Source organism: Stegodyphus dumicola, chromosome 6, assembly GCF_044657685.1.
Source record: "Stegodyphus dumicola isolate Sdum_Otavi_A_Nest chromosome 6, ASM4465768v1".
NCBI classification, from domain to species: domain Eukaryota; kingdom Metazoa; phylum Arthropoda; class Arachnida; order Araneae; family Eresidae; genus Stegodyphus; species Stegodyphus dumicola.
Genome location: NC_140773.1, coordinates 24,560,844 through 24,583,489, shown reverse-complemented (window position 1 = coordinate 24,583,489; position 22,646 = coordinate 24,560,844). Strand labels below are relative to the sequence as shown.

The 22,646-nt window shown below is 32.3% G+C and overlaps 1 protein-coding gene across 1 annotated transcript in view; it reads left to right on the top strand.

The window, feature by feature from the left end:
* The window catches only part of sowah (ankyrin repeat domain family member sosondowah), a 231,852-nt gene extending 230,260 nt beyond the window's left edge, over positions 1-1,592 (top strand). Inside the window, exon 13 of the mRNA XM_085818190.1 lies at positions 683-1,592. Coding sequence (XP_085674316.1) covers positions 683-752 — 70 coding nt within the window. The 3' untranslated portion in view covers positions 753-1,592. The remainder of the gene's footprint in view (positions 1-682) is intronic.
* Positions 1,593-22,646: the final 21,054 nt, after the last annotated feature.

The window sequence follows — 22,646 nt, the reverse complement described above, 5'->3', positions numbered from 1 at the left end:
TTGATGTATTTAGACAAGCTTGAATGTCTTCATACAAACCAAGTCGTACCAGAATAGATTAATGAAATTAATAATTTCGTTATGCAGACTGTTTCCATTTTTAATTTTTAAATTATTTAAAAAATTTATTTGTCGATAGAAATGTAGTCTTTCACACATCATTGGTGTGTTGCTTGTTATTGATATAATTAATTAAATTAAATTACAAAACTTAACTTTAATTGTGCAGTTTATGATAACCATGCCAAAACTTAGTTTAAATATAATAATATATGCATTACTACATATTTTTAGAATGATTAAAAAGCAGCGTGTACGTTATTTAACTGTAATTATATATTAAAAATTAGCCAGCCTTCTGCAAAGCAATACTGAATATTTTTTTTTTTTTTTCCATCTCATGTACATTCTTGTTCCAAGTGTTATTCAAGACAATTATTATAAATTTTAACATAAAGTAATTTTGTATTTGAAGAGTAGCTTGCAAAATGCTTCTCTTTTACGCTGAAATTAGCATAAATTACATCATGCACCATTAAAAAAAGTATTAAAAATTATAATACTTAATCCTTAAAAAATTATACGATTATTGGTTGTGAGTCTTGTATACTGTGCTTTTGAGTTTATTTGCATTAAACCGTTCTGTTTTCTAAAAATGGTTTTCTGTTTTTACTTTTTTTAGAATTTCTGAAAACTGGCGAGGACGATCAGGAGATTCTGATTCCGATAGTGCTTCTGGAGTGATCTCCTGAGATTTGTTTTCATTCCTTTGTTGGAGAATCTTAACTATTTTTTATACAGTCATGTTTTTACTGTTTTATTGATATTTTATTATAGATTTATTTACTGTTGTAACATTTGTATGACTCAATAGAATTTTTTCTTTTGGTGAAAAATATTTTGAAGTAGCTTTTGTATTATGCTTTTTTGTGAAAGATTTCTTTTTAAACTTATTTTATGCATTTTTGAGTGTACACGAATCAGTACTAGTATTGCATTTTCTCCTAGATATCTTTTTTCTTAGACATTATTTTAATAAAAAATATTTTTCTGCACATGCTCATTATCATAGGGCATTTGTATCTTTTATACAGTATATCAGTTCTATTAGTTTTATAGTTTATAATATCTAATAGGGAAAACAATTTTTAGTTCTTTTAGGTTTGTGCCAAATATTGCCAATATTTGCTTCTTCTTTAAATTCATCTGAAATCATTGTTATTGATATAGCATTCCTTGCAATTTTCTTGATTTGCTGTGATCTTCATTTTGAAATGTTAATGTTGTTTTAAACTGTGGTTAAAAAGACAAATATGTCATTCTTCATATGTATTCATTCCATTATTTGGACATTGTGATTTTGGATTAGTACTTATAGATTAATTAAAATAGTTTTAGAGTTTCAGTGCTTGAACAGTAAAATAATATTATAATTATTTTAAATACAGTAAGAAATTGTACATTGAACTTTTTAAATTGAAATGTGGAAAAACACATGCTCAAGTTAAGGGTCTTCTTAAGTGATTTTTATTGATGCAATGCATATTTCTGTACATACAAATTGAATAATAAATATCATTAGTGACAAAATAGCATACTGTTCATTTTTCTATCCCTAATGTCAATAAATGTCATCTCTCATTTTAAATACGAAGAAGAACAAATGGCCAGAAAATTTTAAATACAACAGTTAGTGGTTCAATGTGTATTTAAATTTTTTTATCATGTTGTAAAATACTAACTCAAATAATACTTTCATGCCTTAAAAAGGATTAAGGTATTGATTTTATTAAAATTCGAAGTTATCGTGTCAGAAAATCATATCATACTTGCATATAATATCAATATTTTATATATGTGAGTTATTAAGAAAACAATGCAATGGAGATCGTTTGCCTGATTAGAAGAATCTTCAAGTGTAATGAACTTCCTTTAATGTAACCATTAATTTGTTTAGGCAACTTAGCATTAATTTTGATTTGTAGGAATTAGCTTGCTTGCTTGAATAACCAAAAGTTTGAATTATTACAGGTCATAATTTCTTTATAATTGAAATTGTATGGCCTTGAGCTTTTGTTTGATTGTTCAGTTTTGATTTAATAAGAGATCATCATATTTACTGAAAGAAGTTTCTGGATATTTACTCTATACATGCTAAAAATGACTGAAAACCCTCATACCATTAGCTCATTCCTTTGAGTAGTTGTGTTATGTATTTTTAACCAACTGATGGTTTTAAATGAATAATAGTATGATGTAATAATAATAGTAGCTAATTAATAGACCTTCGTTTATTAAAGATCTTTTATACATAATAATGATATGTTAAATTAATTGGGAAATCACTGATGTCAGTTTGAAGTAATTCATTTGAAGCATTGAAATATGACATAGACTAAATATCAGAAGAAGTAAGAAATATTTTGGTATATGTGGATGAAACACTGAATGTGGTTGTAAAATTAGAAACGAAAATTATGAATACACTTAAAGGTAATCGGGATTTAAAACTAAACATGATGTTAGAAACTTTTGAAGATCTTAAAACTATATGAGAAAGAAATACATTTAGATATAGATGGTATTAAACTGTAAAGTTGTGAATAGAAATTTCTAAGTAAAACTAACTCTGATCAATTATGATTGGAGAATGCAACAAGTATTTTAAAAATTGCAAGGAAATGTTTGATTGTTAAACATTTCCTTGCAATTTTTAAAATACTTGTTGCATTTCCTTGCAATTTTTAAAATACTTGTTTAAAATACGATAAATGAAAACAATCCATATTTTTAAAAAGTGTGTTGATGACTAAAATGGAATAAAATGTTGGAATTATGAATGATGAGACAGAAAATAGAAACAGTAAAATAAATAAGTTAAACTAGAATTATGAAATACAACCTAAGAAGGGAAATCATGAATGTAAGAAAAGTAATTAACAGTTATAGACTTAAATTAAAAAAAAATATATTGGGCAGTGTAAGGAAGATATTGTTAAACATGTGAAAGAAATTAGAAATTCTGTAAAACATTAAGTAAAGGAACTAAGATCTCGAAAAATAAATGTTTCTTTTTAAACAGAATTAAAAACAAGTGAGTTAAAATGAAAGTGTGTATAGAGAAATAGAACGGTTAAAAAAGATAGACCAAAAAAATTATGTTTTAAAATTAAATACTACAATAAACTGTAGTTGATACAATAAAAAGTAAAGGAAGTTAAAATTCAGAATATATTGAACACTATAGCATTAAAAAAGTGCGAAAATTGTATCTAAAATTAAGTAATGTAACAAATAAACCGCATGTACGGGGACAATTACGTTCGTGAAATATAACATATAAGTTAAAATTCAGCATATGCTGAAATTTATGAAAGGTATGAAAAAAATAATATGTGGAAATTAAATAAAATATTACAAATTAGAAACGTTAAGTAATAAAATATGGTAGTAAACAATTAATATATATAATTATATATTAATATATATAATTATAAATATGTTAGTGTAAATGAGCTGTGAGAGCTATTGTAAAAACCCATGTTGTAAATTTAAAAAATGTAAACTGTAAAATGTTTGTTAGTGTGCAAAAATGTTACCAACTTTGAGTCATTGTAAAAAGTAAAAAACATGCACTGCTACTGTTTGTGTAGATGTTGCAAACAACTAAAGAGTAAGAAAATTTTTGAAAAAAATTTGTGTAGTAAAAATAAAAATTCGAATAAATAATTTAATAAATTTAAATTGAATTAAAATTGGAAATCGAATTCGGTGTTCTTTTGGGTTTACCCATGTATAATGTGTATACTTGGCAGCTTCCCTCAGAAAGATCCTTCACGAATGCATCCCTCCCCTTAGGCAGATAGCCCTTGAGTGCTTTGCCATAATCAACTAAGTCAAACCAAATCAGTTTTACGTCCAGTGATATCAGATGCGTATGCAGTCCAAATGAGATTTCTCGAGGGTTCCGCCTATTAGTGTAAGTAAAGTGACACTAACGAAATTCTGAAAGCCTTTTTTATTGCAAGATAAGTTGTTCGTTAGTTAATTTGTCTATTGTTTCACTTCAAGAAGATAATAAGTAAATCGATCTATATGAGCTGGATGTTTAGTATTGTTTTCTTCTTTTAAGGAAAACGACTAACAACTTTTAGTGACAGAAGAAAGTATCCTAATTCTAGAAGTTTATTAAATAACCCTGTTAAAAATTCTTTATTTCTGTTTGCAACCTCTATAATTTATGTTGTAGCTGTTGCTCAATCTTTTCTATAACTTCGTGTAATATTATGTAATTTCTTGAGTTGTGAATGAACACATCGCCTTTTGAGTCTGGAATTTGTAATGCTACCCTTCTTATTTTTGAGTGATCACTACTATCAGGTTCTATCAAATAATATATCTGCAAAGTGATGCGTCATAATTTAGCTCTTCTCATCGCAGAGGTGCTGTTAAAACCATCATTCTTTTTTATTGATGGAATTGTCTAAGAATTGGCATATTTATCCTTTGTAAACCTATAATATGTCTCAAAAGGTTTTTTAGGGTTGGTAAGTATTTCATCATGTCTGCCGAAAACATCGAGGAAAAAAACAATGCAAGGCGAAAACTTCGTGGTACGAAACATCGTGGGAGAAAAGAAAGCAAACAGAAAACATCGCAGTTCTAAAACATCGCGGTCGAAAATAAAGCGGTTTAAAAACATCATCGTCGAAAATATCGTGGTAAAAATTAAAGTACCTACAAATCATCTAATGACGATAACATCGCAACATGCGTTTTCAAGTTTTAAAAGTTGTAGACGCATATTCAGGTAATGATTTGGAAGCGCAAAAAGGAAAGAGGCATTTTTTTACTTCCATATTTAATATTTTTGAATGAACAAAAAAATTTTTGCTGAAAAAATAAGAAGGAAGCCTAAGCGTTTAAAAATTGAAAATGAGTAGAAAATTAATGCAACATATAGAAATTAATAGAATTTAAAATTTACCTAGTTAATTAACAAAAGGTCATTAATAAGGAAACCTTTTTTAATAACTTTTGATAAAAAATACAGTCTAAAAATGCTTAGAAAAAGGAAGATAAATAACTGCAGGAGGTTACCTCTATGAAAATTGCTTAGTTAATAATCAAATTATTTTCTTTCACATTTGTTTATCTGATATTGTTTCCGTGAAAATTATATATTGTTTTGTTTCTTTTTATTCTTAAAGTGTCGTTAACATTTTCATATAGAGCGTGCAATCAGTTTTTTAGATGTCGGTTTGTTAGTTATGACGAAAGTTTAGTTACATAAAAAGTCAGTATGGGATTTCAAAAACGCATGTGACCCATGTTTTGTGGATACTTTATTTTTTACCTCGATATTTTTGACGACTATGTTTTTAAACTGTGAAGTTTTTGAACCGCTTTATTTTCTACCACGATATTTTATACCCCTTTGATTCAGAACTGCTATGTTTTCTTCTTGCCTTTTTTTTCACCCACGATGTTTTGGCGAAGATCAAGATGACATTATCACTATCATGCGGCTACCATAATAGCCATACTTGCTTACACATGAAACTTGGCAGTATAGTGAATTAATTCTTTTTGCACATTCAGTGCTTTTTCGCTGAATGGGACCAAAATGAAACTTTTAGTTTCGTGCACCGAAAAAATTGCCTTCTTGCCCGCTGGCCGAATTGCTTGTTTCTGTGTAGAAACTGTAATTTTAATTGTAAATATTTTTTTTAATTGTTTTAACTGTATTTGGTGTTTTATGTTTTTGTATTTTAATTTTTAATGAAGCTATTTTGAGTTTTTATGCATTTTTGCCTCGCCGCGAAGTGAGAACTGAATTAATTGAATGAGAAATATATCTCTAATAAAATTCGAGGAAATAAGTTTAAATGAAGTGCAAGAAAAAGTGCGTATAATTTAATATTTCGTTCAAGAAAGTCGTGTGGTGTACACATCAGCTTTTTTAAATGTGTTTTGAGATTTTGAACTGACTTTAGAAGTCATTAAAATTATTACTATAGTAACTTAACAGAAACAGTGTTCCGCATAACGAAAGTCGTCGAGGATTACATTTGTAATCGAGATGCTTTTATATATATCTTGCTTTTCACATGATGATTATTCCAAATTGAGTTATATTCAGAATCATCCAAAGTAAATTTTGCTACCTTGGTGGCGGTATTTTTCTCTAAATCAGTAGGTTTAGAATGTTTACAAAATCCAAGCGGATTAAGAAGTGCGTGTCAGATTTTGAATTTTAGGAACTCTTTTAAGTAATTTATCAATTCTCCCTTACTGAATATGATGATTTTTTTTTATTTGAAGATTAGTTAAATTTATTCAATTAAAATTAGAAACTAAGTAAGCTATTAATATTTTGGCAAAATGTGAAATTTTTCTAAAAGTGTAAGAAATTATTGTTATCTAGTTATTAGCTCAAACCTCAAAAGAGAAGTTTTTATTATAAACGAAATAACTCGATATTTATTAAAATTTTTAATTACATTTAAAATTAATTATTTTCTTACGAGAATTAGGTCCTTCACGCGTTTGAAAGAGAATATCGCGCGAAAGGGTTGACTCTTCGTTTCCCAAGGGAATTGGCATCTTGAATCAGTTTGAAAGACGAAACCTAGGAATCTATTGGATATGAAAGCACATTTCATGCAAGAAAGGTTCTAGTTCTTCATCTTCTAATTTTTGTAATTTAATTTTTCTGTTGCAAAGGAACTTCAGTTACCTTTTTAAACGAAAAAAAGGGTTTTTTTCTCACTAACGAAGAACATGTTTCTTCTTTTTTCTTTTCTGCCTTTTACTTGGAGAGAAAGAAAGATGCCCCCTTTCCGAAAAGCAAAGAATTCGGCGTTGGGAAGCGGGAAAAGAAAACGAGAATGACGGAAACGGGAGATGATGAGCGCGTCATCTATTTTTATGACGAGGCTCTGCATTCCGGAGAACTCATTCGGCGGTTTGCAAAGGCATTCCGCTTTTACTAAAAGGCGCGATAAAAAAATGCGGGGGCGCCGACTGCTGCACCGAGGAATTTAATAGCCACGTTGTTGGCCCTCGTAAAACAGGCCGCCGGATGAGAGGTGAGGTGAGATGCCGAAAAAGAAAAAGTCGGTTGGAATTTTTCCCCATCACTTGATAATCGTTAGACCGACATAGTTGACGACTTCTGGAGGATCATTTACATACCGCGATGCCCATCCCCCGGCCACGTTCTATTCGTGATTGATTCGATGGTAGAACTGGAGAATTTGCCGTTGACAAGTTTCGTTTCCTGAGCGGATGTAATGCTAGTAATTTCTTTTGAGTGGCCCTTTCAGGCACTTAGTAGCTTGACAGTCTAGAACAGAATTTGGGAAATATGTTTGCAGTAAAACATCTGCCAAATTGCTTTTGATTAATACAAGCTTTTCGCACGATTAATCATAGACTTCAGGAATTTGCGGTTTCTTTGGAACTTATTATCTTTGTAGTACTACTGAATCTTTAGAGAGTGTCCCCTGCAACATATTGGCAGTAAATTGTGTTTTTTATTATTAATAATCCATATATCAACTCAAAGAATTCAGACGAGGTTTTCTCATAGTTGATAAATTTTGCAGTTTTGTGTAAGTCGTTTGGTAAAAAAGATGTCTCCTATTTAGCAAGATTTCTTTATTTGCTTATTGCACACAGTTTGTTAAGTTGCATGCCTTGTTCACGACAGGCTAATATGCAGGGTAATAAGAATAATTTATTGTTTCGTCTACCGTATGACATTGCACGAACTGGCGAAATCCAAATAAGAACCCCCATATCAGGCAAGAGGTGGATTCAGCCAAAAAGTTGTCTTGGGAGGTTAGAGAATGTCTTTTTCCGAAGCCTGGAGCCCAAGCACGAGATGTTCGAATTTTTAAATTTCTCCCGAACTCTCACTTTTGAATTGGGCTCGAGTAGTCACCACTCCCTGGTCTTGGTGCTACTCGTGGGGTGTGACCTATTCGCCTGGAGATTTTTGCTAGTCGTTTTGACTGAGTGTTGACCACCAGTAAGTACTACATGGGCTGCCGTTCGACGGAACGGGCTTATAATCAACCACCCTTAACGGGTCACGATTTTATTCGAGTATCTTCCGACGGGCACGCGGAATCACCAACGATTTTATATCCCCGTGGCCTAGACTGCCTCGGTACAGTAGCTTCACAGAGTTATTTGCGTCAACCCCGGGGGGGGATATACAGGGTAAGTCAAAATGAATGCCACAATTTCATAGACTTACTATGCTAAATTTAATAAATGTTTTCATTAAAAATGTACGTATGTACACTGCGGAAAAAAGAGGGCGGTTCTATATCTCCCGTTCTACTGGGCCGATTAACGAAATTCAACTTGAGTTTTTTATGTCTCGAAAGCGTGACTTAGGATATGTATTAGAATTATACATAACAGTGTTCTAATATAGGTAGTTTGACACAAAATCGGACTTTTTCTAAAATGACATGCCAATTTTTTTCAATAGTTCAATTCTACGACTCAAATTACTCGAAACTGCCAAATTTTGTAAAAATCGCATGAGTAGGTTTTAGAAAATTAGCCTTCAAAATTTTAGCTTCTCAATGTTAATTGAGTTTGGTATATATTTATAAATATCCCTTTTTTTTATTAAATTTACTTGATTCTTCCTTTCACATTTCGAAATTTAGGTTCATTCCAAATAACATTCGCCCATTTTTTACGACTTATTTTTTAAATTTGTATATATAAATAATTTTTATAAAGTTTTCGAAAAAAAATTTGAATTATAACCTACAAAATGTTTACCATCATCTTAAAGTTGATGTATTTCTAAGAATTTCTGCAAAAAATTAGAATTTTTTATTCAAAATTTCCGAAGATATACTTGAATTTTTATATTGGCGGGTTTTGAAATTAAGTATATTTGTTGAAAGCGATAATAACATCAAATATGGTTTAGGCGCTTTTTTAAAATTGTTTGAAAGTAAGAACGAAGTGACTTTTTCCCCGCTCTTCCACAATGTGAAAAGGTAGGAACGATGTGGCGTTTTTCCGCCCTTGTAAAATGGAAGGGAAAGGAAAATAGGTTGCTTTATATTAAGAAGTTCTCCAAGGGAATTATTCTTGGCGCAAACTGTAAAAAATGCGCCAAGATAAATTTTTGAATTTCTTCGTAAATTTCGTACCAAATTTTACAAAATTTAATATTTAGGCATAATCTGGATTGTAGAATCGAAATCTAGAAAAAAATCGGTATGTTATTTCAGAAAAAGTTCTATTTGTGTCAAAATACCTATGTTAGAGTAATGCTATATATAAATCTAATATATATCTTAAGCCTCGCTTTCGAGACATGAAAAACGCAATTTGTATTTCGTCAACTGGGCAAATAGAACGGGAGATATAGAATTGTCTTTGTTTGGGGGTGGCGCAGTGTACATACATGCAAAGGTAATATAAGCAAATTTTGACTATTCGCCACATAATACTTCGAGATACACTAAACGACGATATTATATTTGCCACGAAAGCTCCCATTACACGAAATCGGAAAATTTGCTTTCTTTGAGACTTTATTAGCTCATTTTCAGCTACTTTCAGCATTCTACAGAAGAATGCTTACAAAGCTTTAGTGGCTTCTCACTAGTAAGATTTCTTACCACACAAGAAAATATGAACAACTTTGACTCTCTATATATATTAGAGTAGTAAACGTTTGCTATTTTACACCTTTCATTAAGTATTCCAAACAGTGTAAATTAAAAACACATTTCAATGCCTAAATATTGTACTTTGAAGCAGAACTGATTTAATATGTGTTCTGTTAACGTAAAAGAACTAAGTTAATTGTTTCCTACCATTGCAAAAGTTTAATAATAAGTGATAAATTATCTTGATATAATTTTTTAAATACTTGGCAATGAAGATGGGTGAGAATTTTAGAAGGGCTCTTTAAGTGAAATAACATTTCTTTTACTTAGACCAGTAGGGTATAAAATAAAACTGTGTTGTTTAGCGTTAAGAAAAGTAATTATTAAAATTCCATCATCATGCGAACATGTAAGTAGCATTTGTCTCAATACTTCTACAACTGTATACAAATTGCCATTAAAATACTTAATGCTCATAAATAATATGGGGCAAATTGTTCTTCGTCGTTAATCAAATAATGCTTTTTTACTTCCTTGTACGAAGTAAAAAGGAAGTATTGTAATCGCGAAAAGTTTCAGGCAACATATTTCAACGAAAATATCAATTTTGACCGCTATCGAATGCAATTTAACGATGTTTTTGCTTGATATCTGTGCGTAAGGACAGAATAAAAGACACCTTTCCTCCAAAAAAATTATAAAACTGCTTTAAAATTAATTCTGAAGAGAATTTTTCGTCTGCTTTAAAATTAATTCTGAAGAGAATTTTTCGTGGCGTCTGTACGAACGTATGTACGTACGTGAGTACGTACGTACGTATCTCGCATAACTCAAAAACGAGTAGCCTCAGAGCGTTGAAATTTTGTATATAGGACTTCTATAACATGTAGATGTGCACCTCGTATTTTGGTTGCAATCGGCCTCACCAAACGTATATAAATATATTTATATATATATATATATATATATCCACTCTGTTACCCGGCTCAGTGATCTCAGTATTTTTACTCTTATATGTTTGTAAATTGTACATTTTTTGCTTAAAAAATGATTGAATTATGTTGTTTTTATCTTCCGGTTAAGGTTTTTATGCCTTTCGTAATTCTGGAAGCAATATTTGTACAATTATCAACAATTTAAGTTTTAAGTGCGGTTAAGTTTTAAATAACATGGCGGACATATTTGTTTACATTTGAAACAGCAGAATTGTAGATTTGTTGCCAATCTAGAGAGACTAAGCTTCGCAACACAAAAATAACGCCTTCATTTATTATTGCGAATTAAATCATGCTTAATCCTTTCTGGAATTTTTTCGAGGAAATAAGTGTTTAAGATTTACTTCGTAATTTTTAATGCAGATATTTTGAGTTTTTATGAATTTTTGCCTTGTCGCGAAGTGAGAGCTGAATTAATTAAATGAGAAATACTAAATCGTCTGTCAAAAACTGTTTCTTTTCGATTTTGTTTGCTTAATTTCTTTCATACATCGTTTTAGCTTTATTATAGTATTTGAATAGAACATATGGCAAGGATAATTCTTCAAATGATATAAATTTTGGGCATTCAGAGTCTTGTTATAGTAAACAAATATAGTGAATTTTAAAGAGTGCATTTATTCTATTGTGGTTTATGCGCTGTCGACGAAGTAGATTTAATTCAATCCAATCAATTTAAATAAAATTCAAGAAAAAATGCGTATAGTTTAATATTCCGTGCAAGGAAGTCATGTGGTGTACACATCAGATTTTTTTAGCATGAAATAAAGCTAAATTTATAAATCTTGTGGCTCGTAATTTAACTCATGCTTATTAAATTTTTAACAAGTGTTACCTTAATTAAGACACAATAACACGCCGAATAAATACTAATTCAGAAGTCAAACAACAAAAATCAGAGTTATGTTTACAAAATTTTCACAGCACTAGTTTCGATGGTTTTACCGAACCACCATCTTCAGCTGCAATGCAGCTGAAGATGGTGGTTCGGTAAAACCATCGAAACTGCAGCTGAAAACTTGCAAAAATTTTGTAAACATAACGCTGATTTTTGTTGTTTGACTTCTGAATTAAGTGTTACCTTATTTGTTAATCGCTTTTATTAATTAGGTGATGTGGTGATTTATAATTTTAATAGCTTTATCCAAAAGTAGTTGTTTTGTACGAAATATCGTCTCTCTCTTTCTCTCTCTCTCTTTTTTTAAAGCTCAAAAGGGCCTATTATAAGGTAGAGAAAGTTCGAGCCGTTTTCATAAAACGTCCCACAAAAATTTTAAACACCCATTTTATTCTTCGAAATAATCCCCATTGGCTCCAATTACATATTCCCACCGCGACACAAGCTTATAAATGCTCTTTTTGAAAGAAATCCTTTTTCAGGTGTCCAAAAATTATGACACAGCCTTTGTGACATCGTCGTTCGTAAGTACTTTTCCCACAGGTGGTTGGTTATCCATGGCCAAAACCAGGTAATAGTTCGATTCGGGAAAACCGGGTGGCTGAGGCAGAACTTACCAGCCCAGTGTTTTGATCACTTTTGCCATATGAGGTCTGGCATTATTGTGAAGAAGAAATGCTGGCTGCTTTTTGTGCAGTGCAGCTGACACTTACAGTTGTGACGAGTAGACCTCGGCTGTTATGGTTTTTCCGCTTTTTAGATATTAATAGTGGACTGTTTCAGCGCCGGTCCACCAAACACTCAGCATTATCCTCTTTTGGCGTATGTCCAGTTTTGCGGCCAATAAAACCGAAACAGAAATCAACTAATGATATTTACTCTTCCGGTTATCATACATGACGATTTTTCGTCACATGTCAAGATTTGGTCCAGGAACGAGGCTTTATTGGTGGCGTCACTGCAACGACTAGCAGATGTTTAGCCGTTGGAGCGCGTTTTCTTTGGACAGGATATGAGGAACCCACTTGCTTAGTTCCTTTATCATCTCAGGGTTATGAAGATGTGATCGCATGGTTCCATCAGATACTCCAAACTTGTGAGCAGGCTCGTGGTAGGTTTGATGAGGATTCGGCTTGATTTCTTCCTCCAGCGGGACCTTGTCGAGGATGGTAGGACGTCCAACACGAGGCTTTTTCTTCAAGGCTCTTGTCTATGGAAGAAAATCGGCTGAACCACTTTTGAGCAGTCTGTTTATTCAGTGACGTCCATCCAAACGCGGAACGCTTTCTTCTAGCAGCCTCTGTAGCTTTGTTTTCTGATTTGTACTCGTAAAGAAAAATTAGGCCTCAACATCTCCTTTCCCAACGACGAAAATAACAGCAGATGTATAGCAGTAGACGGTCTTTCGAAGATTGCGTTTCCTACAAAACCGATAGCGAAACGTGCGATGCACTGAGCAACTCTAAGGTTTGAACGGAGTGTGTTCCAACTAAAATTCCCTAAAGGGATAAACTGATGTTTGCTTTTCCCGTGGCGGGAGTGTAAGCATATGAAGTCATCAGGATCAACTTGACCACACTAACGCGCCAAATGTAACTGTTTTCAAAAACCGCACGAACTTTCTTGGTTACCTGGTAATCTCAAAATGGGATTTCACGTCGGTTCATTACAAACAGTGAATCATGTTTCAAATTACTACTCCCAAATATTATCGCCTTGCATTATATTTAAAGAAATTAAATAATGAAGAATCTGCGTGAATATATATATGTTCCCCGCACTGAGAAGCGACAACAGTACCTAGAGCCATTAAATTTTTAATAATGTAGTACTCCATCCGAACATGTGTACCTGGAAGTCCGACTTTTGAAATTTGAAATATATGTTTCATATTTTGTAACTTTAATGAATTTTTGATTAACTATCTCAAAGATTCGAAAGCGAGCAACTCTGAAAATAACGTGTGTACTCCAATTGCGCGAATGACAATCCCCCCTCGTCATGGTATAGTCCAACTGCGCGAATCAAAATTTCTTCCGCCCGTTGCCTACAAGGTTACAATTTTACTTTTCGAAGCCAGTTGTAGCCAAGAGGAAAATAAAAATAAAGAAATAGAATTACATATCACAATCACAAGAACATGTATAGAAGCAGGCTAATTACTTGAATAGCAATAATAAATGCGAGAGCTAACAAAGAAAATAAAAGGTATTAGTAAACATACATATTAGCATTACAAACATCTTTCATTAATTACAATATTAGAGCAAGGAATATTATAATAATATCATAAATTAAATAATTATAAAGCATAGCAATCGTATTTTTTATAAATGACAGTCATGATGTCTGAAAATTAATAGTTAAATTAAAAAAAAAAAAGCTTAGCATGAAATCTGTAATAACAACATTAGTATGCGTTTGGAACTCTGACGTATAAATTGTAAATAAATTTTAATTGTTATGATAACATACATATGAAACTTGAATACAGTGCAACAATATGTGAAAAAGGAATGGATTGAAAGGGAACTGAAAATCCCAAGATGTAAGGGAGTTCGATTTTTTTTTTGGTTAATTATGAAAATTCTGCAGACGCTCATAATTATCAATTTATTAATTAAATGTGCATTAGAAATTAAATATATGCCAAAGTACATCAGGTAGAGTAACTGGAAAACAGAATAAATATTTTAACGTTTCTAGTATTAAAATATGGAATTTGTAAGAAAGTTAAATAAACTTAAAATAACCATAAATAGTTAAATAATTTTAATGACTAAAAAAAAAAAAAAAATCTGAAATGTTTCAGATTTTAAATTACGTCCAAAGGGGCGTTTTTTAACATTTTGTGTGTTACCTTTCTTTATTAAATATCATGTTCCTCGCACTTAAACCATAAGATCCAGTGCAACAGCAATATCGCAAAATAGTTTTAAAACGAGCATATCTTTAGAATTTCCTATACAGAGACTCACGCGCTGGAGATAAAAATGATTTTCTGCACAACGTTGCCATTGCTCGCTTTGAAATCCTTGAGTTTGTTAATCAAAAATTCGTCAAAGTTTTAAAAAATAGGAAATCGATCATAAAACAAATTTCAAATTTCAAATTTGGTCTTCCACATGCTCATATTCGTTGGAGGATTACGTTATTCAAAATTCGATGACTCTATGTACCGTTGTTTTATCACAATACGAGAAATATACATACATTTATGCAGATTTTTCATTATTTAATTTCTTCAAATATAATGCAGGACTCTAACATTTTGTGGCAACAGTTTGAAAAGTGAACCGACATTTATGAGTCCGACGCAAAATGCCAAAACGAAACTAATAGTCCTTCGGGATTCAAATCCCTTTGGACTAAAAATGGAAAGTTTAATACGGCAATATATTGCAATAATATTAGTGTGAATTTAGAACCAACACATTTTTAGATTTAATAAAAAGAATTGTTTAAATTAAATTAGAACTATTTACCTAAAATGGTAAATTTGATAGTTGAAACCATTCTGCTATCTAAGATGATTTGTTAATATTTATTTAGACAAGAAACTTATTTAAGGTGCGCTACAAATACGATATTTGATAGGTTGATTATGTGTCAGTTTTGTGTATGTCATTAATCTATCAATTTTATTATTCAAAACTAATATATATATCAGCGACTAAAATCTACAGCTTGGAAAGTTTTTAATTCTTACAGAGAATAAAAAAGATCTGGCTCATCATTCTTTTAAGCATCATAAAACTTTAAAATGAGTGTAAAAGAAAGTCATTTTTACTTTAGCACACGCCAGACTTTAAATTAATATTTGTTTTGTATGCCCAATTTTTACAATATTGATAAACGAAAATAGAGGCTTGCAGTCTCAATAAAATGTTCCATTAATAGCGATAAATGACTTTTTGTAGCATCCCTTCTTTTTGGTAAAGAAAGAGGTGACAGGAAGCGTAGCGCAGTTCGTGGATTAGATAAGAGGGGGAGGGGATCTTCGATCAAAGATCGTGTAGTTCGTACTCTACTAAAATAACATAACATTTTTAACTCCTGCGCGCGAAACTGTCTATCGGAAATTCTAAAGATATGTTGTTTTTAAATATTTTGTGATCTTGCTGTTGAACTGAATTTCATATCGCGTAAGTGCAAAGAATACGCTATTTAATAAATGCTGTTAAAACATGGAAAGTTATTAATAAAAAGAAAAAAAATTGTTAGCCATCTTACTAAGAAAACTTAATGTTAATATGATGAACCGAGAAAAGATTGCAAAAATAGAAAAATGCATACAAACACATAACGCTGCATCGGTGTGCGATTGTTAAAATCTAAAACCTTTCAGATTTTCATTTTTATTTATTTATTTTTCAATTTTTAATTTTATTATTTTGCTAAATATTGCTGTAATTTTCGATTATTTATTCGAAATGGTCAGACCAAATTCATTGATAATAACAATAAGTCGTAGAGCTGTAGATGTCAGTTCTTGTTCATGTTTTTTAATTATTTATATCTACGTATTCAATTTAAAGCCTACACTATATTTATGAAAGCCGACTGGTATGTATGTACACGGAAAGGCAAAATTTTGCTAAGAAATTCAGCAAGAATTCAAAACTCGCTTATAAACCGAATTTAAAGCCTTTCTCTAAATCCAACTATATATCGTCAAAAATATGAATAACTGGCTGTCTAATTTAACTCTTGCTGCTTTCGTACGGATTCATAATGGATTGAATGCACACAGAACCGACGATAGCTTGATAAAATTTATTTTCCCAAAAGAAACAATTTACGGTTCTGGAACTGTCCACAGAAATACTCGGACAGTTCTTCGACAGATCACAATTAGCCGTTACCTATTCAAACTACTAATAACGTTAAACACAATGCTATGCAAAGTTCATCCAAAGCGCGAAGCTCGCCCGAAGATCTCTCAATACTTCGAAGTCAGTTCTGAACTAAAAAACTGAGAACTGGTGCGATGCGCTGTTCGATCTTATATAGATTTCCTCGAAATTACTGAAAAGTTTATACGGTTAAAGTTACATATAAGGGCCGGATATGGTTACAGTTACATATAGGAATCAATTACAGTTATTCAGTTATAGTAACAATTATCGTTACAAAAATCAGTAACTAAAACCATCGCCAGCTTGGCGATATCTCGCCAATTTAGCGAGACAGCCATTAACCTCAATGCTAAATAGACTCGCGCCTGCAACCTTATTTTTCCGGCAGAACTTTGTCTCTTAAAGAATTTCATGTTACGTTATTCAAAAGATACTATAATTTCACATATAATTTGGTTAAAATCTTTTGCATATATACATAATTCATAACACTACTCTTATCAGATGAACTGAAGGTGAATGCCTGGTCTTCTTCCTTTCTAAAAATAGGAATGGGCATTGAAAAATTTGATTAATATGTATTAGGATTACGTGCAGTAAAAATAATATATTTCCAGTTATTTAAGCTATAATATTATTTTTGTGATCGAATTATTTAGAGTGTATAAGCCGATACCAGACTTTTTACTGGACACTTTTACCTATTTAAAAGGATACATGCAAGAAGTATTTTACCTGCAGTAAAAACACTTTGTGTTTTAGATCGGAAACACGTCACTTAGATAAAGAATCTAAATAAAGTAAATAAATAAAGGGGGAGGAGGAAAAATTTCTGATATAAGGCTTCTAAAAGCTTTGGGGACAACTATATTGGATCAGTAACTTAAACTGTTTAGTTGTGGTGAATGGGGAAGTTTTCAAGAAACATTTTTTTTGGGGGGGGGATAATTTTAGCGGAATAAAATTGGAAAGAATGATTAAAGGACCAACAATTATTAACTATAGATTTATTTTTTTTCTCTTTTTCCGGTATAAGACTGACTGCGAAATTTTAATGTTTTCTTAGTTTGACCGATGTGTGTTAAACTACGATAACAAGAAATGTTATAAATTTCCTAAGAATTAAAATCCGAAGTTCAATTATTTTTTGAACGTAGTACTGTACTCATATAAGAAAACAATATGTTTAATTGAACTTGTGGACTATCGGGTTGTTTTGTAACTATAGAGGTCAAAAAGTGGATTGAAAAGAATATTGTTGTGGTTGTTTTTATTATTAGAATGCTGTTTAAATTGGCAAGATGAAATATGTTTTAGAGGCAATAACAGTAAAAGTAAAGTATCTCTCGATTACAACTTGTAAGTAATTTAGTTACTGAGCATCAGAATATTCCAAAGAACAATTTTTAACATAAAAGCGAATGAAATAAACGTTGGACACTTTGAAGGAAATAAATGCTGGGCGCGTTTATGTTATCAACTGCCTAACTTTCCACATACCATGTACTCTATTGCTAAAATCTTTAAACGCAGAGAATACTTCCAAGTGTTGAACTGTCATTGTTAGTCCATCCACTCTCACAATATTTACAAGCAGAGCAATTACAATATTGTAATCAAAGAAATCAGCACACAAATAGTCGTCCAATCAAAAAAAAAAAAAAAAAAAAAAAAAAAAAAAAAAAAATCTGAAATCTTCAGATTTTATGTTACGCTTAAAAGGGTGTTTTCTTTAACGTTTTGTGTGTTACCTTTATTTATTAAATGGCATGCTCTTCGCATTTAACCCATAAAATTCATTTCAACAGCAATATCACAAAATAATTTAAAAAGAACATATCTTTAGAATTTTCTATACAGAATATCGCGTGCTGAAGATTTTTTTCTGCTCGCCTTCGTTGAATTTGTTAATCAAAAATTCATTAGAGTTTTAAGAAATATGAAATAGATCATAAAACAAATTCCAAATTATAAATTTGGGCTTCCAGATGCCTATATTCGAGTCAAGGACTACTTTAGTGCAAGAAACATATATACTTTCATGCAGATTCTTTATTATTTAATTACTTAAGAACATAAGTTTTAAAAAGAAACTGATATTAGGCTCTTTTTATTAGTTTAAAGAACCTCTGGTGTTTAATGCATAGGATTACTAACAGAAGTGTGAGGATGTCACGGAACATATTTTACAAGCACATACCTTTTACTTTTAAATTTATTTAAATATTCAAATTATTAAAAAATTGGTGGTTCAATTGGAGGTAAAGCATCAATTGAGTTTTAATTGGGTTAAAGCCCATATTGGTTGTTAGGGCAATGAAAGACAACAATGAGTAATGATATTGAAGCCTCCAGGAGAAGGTGCATTAACATTATGAATTGTGACATTGTAGATAAATGGCGGATTCAATGGGAAAACTCTGATAAAAATAATATGTTCATGAAGATTTTTATTCCTAAGACAAATATGGATATTAAAAGTGAAATTGACTTAAATCAGTTAACTACAGGCCATGCGAGATTTCCCTTTTATCTGAAAAGATTCCATGTTCAAGATAATGATTTATGTAAAATATGTACAAAAGTAGGAGACAATGTTTACAGAATGTAAGTTAATCCATCAATGCATCTGGTTATTACAGAATGTAAGTTAACCAGATGCATTGATGGAGCGAACATATATTTCATGAAAAATGGTTTACTTAAGGCAAGAAGAATAGCACGTAAGATTATTAATAACAATAAAGAAGCATTGTGTGATTCGTGTGTTTGTATGGTTGTGTGGATGTTTGTGTGATGTGTGAATATTTATTTTTTATTTATTTTTTATTAACACAGCATTTTGATTTGCGATTATTTTATGTTCCTCTTCTTTCCTTGTGTTTTGAAAAGAAAATTTTATTCAGCAGCTATATTTTGAAATGCTGGCTGAATGCATATTTTGAGTTTCTTTTGTTGCTTTATTATAACTTCCGAGTAACTTAGCTACTCGGACTCGGGGCCTGGTTTCTCAGTGTTTAGTTTTGATTTTCTGCTGCGTAATTTTATTTGTAGGCTAGTTGGGACATGGCTGGGCCGCTGGTTGCCCTCGTTTGTGGTTTTTGTACTGGCGTAGCCCGTATAGGGTCATACGGCAAACTTTGTTTTGCAAGGTGGAGGAGGCTTTGTTTTGCAAGTTAAGTTCACATTTAATTTTTTATTTATTTCATATATTTATTCAAAATGACCCTACGTAAAATTGGTCAATGATATAAGAAATAAGATACATAATTTATTGTGTTTGAAATTATATACCTAGTAAACGTTAAATCTATAAATGTCAAGTGCACTTGGATAGTTACTTGGCTCCACATCGAGATTTAAATGATGTTTCATAAAATCCAATATCTTTTCATTTCTTTTGGCGTCTACGTTGAAATCTCCCGTCATAATAATAGGAACATCCGCATCTACAGTAAACTCTTCATCGATCAATAAAGTAGTCTCGGAATGTTTCATCAATACACTAAATAAGACCATCTTCGAAGCTCCTGGATTAACAACTGGATGAATATATACGGATGCTGGAATAAATCTTGACTGTCTATTATCAGTTACATCAACCACAGAAATATAGACTGCTTCTGAATCCTGTATTCTCTCTTTTACGCTCCTTCTGATTGTATTCTGATTGTGAAATTCTGATGGTACACGATCTGCTACACTCGTCAAATTTCTACAAATCGCAACACCACTACCTTGGGAAATAAAATAAAATACAGCAAACACCACCTGAACACATTGGTTGTCTACCAGACGAATTTGTCATGGACAGGCGGTCACGCATGCGCATGGAACTTCACTAAAATTCTGCTATTTTTGACGCGTTGGTATGCGTATACCCTTTCTCCAATTAAAAAAAAAAATTTTTTTTGTGTTTGTTAATGTGCTCTTTCATCTATGTAATGATGTATTTAGATTGATTGTAACGTTTGTAGTTTCGAAAACATAGGCATTCGCGCATACTTAATTTTTGCTCTTTCGTTAGAACATTATGGAGGACCGTAATCCTACGCTAAAAATGTTAGATTGAAAATGAGCCATTTTTATGCAGTACAAATTTGCATGAGAAGCAAGGCAAACAGGACACGTTTCCTGGTAAGTTATAGCCTTAAAATCAATTTTTTATGAGCAAGTAGAATGTCAAAGAGGAGGAACGGATTTGGAAGATTAAATTTCAAGAAGGAAAGCGGCTGGATCAGTAAAATTCACGATATTGTTGCATTTCATTGAATTGTTGATGTTTCATGTTTCATTAAATAATGAGCCCAGATAAGCTGGAGGAGATGCGCAGTTTATTAGAGAAATAAACAAAATAAATAGCATATACAGTACAATAATGGTTGGGAATCACTCAAGGAGGGCACGGACATTCAGCAGTTTCTCCGTAGCACACAAAATAAAGTTGCTCAAATCGTTGTAAGATACAGGGGTTGGACAAAAGTATGGAAACACCTTTAAAAAAAACATGTTTCTTTGCTTAATATGGTGTAGGAAACCCGTTGGCATCCAAAACAGCTTGCAGTCTTCTCGGAATGGATAAATACAGTTCCCGTATGTTTGCCAAGGGAATATTATACCACTCTTCCTGCAAAACGGTGGCAAGTTCAGATAACGATGTTGGCGGTGGATAACGAGAACGCACTTTCCGTTCCAATGTAGACCACAAAGGTTCGATAATATTCAGGTCTGGTGAGTGACTGTGGTGGCCAGGGGAGATGGGACAACTCATCCTCGTGCTCAGAAAACCAGTCCTGGACAATGTGAGCTGTGTGAACTGAGGCCTTGTCGTCTTGGAAGACACCATCACCATCGGGGAACAAAGTTTGTACCATGGGATGAACTTGATCGGCCAAAATGTTCACATAAGTTTTGGCAGTCATGTGCCCTGACACAGTTATCATGGGGCTAGCAGAGAACCACGATATGGCTGCCCAAACCATAACAGAACCCCCGCCATGTTTCACTCTTGGCAACAAGCAGTCTGTATTATAGCCTTGAGATGGCGTTCTCCAGACGTAAACTCGGCCAGAAGTGGGAAACAATGTGAAAGAAGACTCGTCAGACCATATTACTCGCTTCCACTGCTCTATAGTCCAGGCTTTATGACTTAAACACCACCTTTTCCTGTTACGGGCATTAGCATCACTGATGAGTGGCTTCTCAGTTGTAGCACGGCCAGCAATTCCCTGTTTATGAAGCTCCCTTCTAATTGTTTTGGTACTCACAAGGTTCGGTAACACAACATTCATTTCAGCAGTAACTTTTGCAGCTGTGGTCTTCTTATTTTTCGTCACAATTGCCCTTAATGATTGTCTGTCACGATCACTCAGGACACACTTTCGTCCGCGCTGTGATTTTGCAGATGATATTTTTCCGCTTTTCAAATATGCGGAATAAATCTTCGATACAGTACCTCTTGAAACACTAAACACCTCGGCTACCTTGCTTACGGAAGCACCTACCATACGTGCTCCATCAATTTGCCCACGTTCGAAGTCTGTTAACTCTGACATAATGCAATGACAACCTCACATAACAGTACTCCGACAACAACTGAACTGTTTAGCACATTTACGAAGTTGTATAGGTGGCGTCAGTAGTCAAAAACGCCAGCGCCACCTACATATTTCATTAAAATCAATCTTTCTTTTCAAACATGCATTTTACAAGGTGTTTCCATATTTTTGTTCATCCACTGTAGATCTCATTTCATAGTTCACATAAGTCTCACAGCTAATTTACAGCTAATTCACAACTGATTCCCATCTGAACTCTCCTGCTCTCCATTGTTTATACCCTACACAATGGACTCTGGAAACTTTTGGAAGAATCGCTTGTAAGTCTTCGAAAATGTGTTTTCGCGAATCTTCCAGAAAGTCACCAAGTTGGAAAGAAACCGCCAAATGTCGCCAATATGAAGACAAAAGTTGTCACCAAGGTCCCTCTTAGATATGAAATTGCTTATTTCTCAAATGTGTCGTTTTCACATTTTCTTTAAATTTCATCCGAGAGATGGTGCCACCTATCAAAGAAACAGGTAAAAAAGCAGCCAAATCTAATTCCCTCTTCCATTTTTATAATTCCTGCACTCAAAATTTAGAAGATCTGCAGTTCTATGCAACTAACGAACAATTAAATACAAGATATGTGGCTACAAATTACATCAAGCACTAAATAAACCATAAAATTACCATCATAA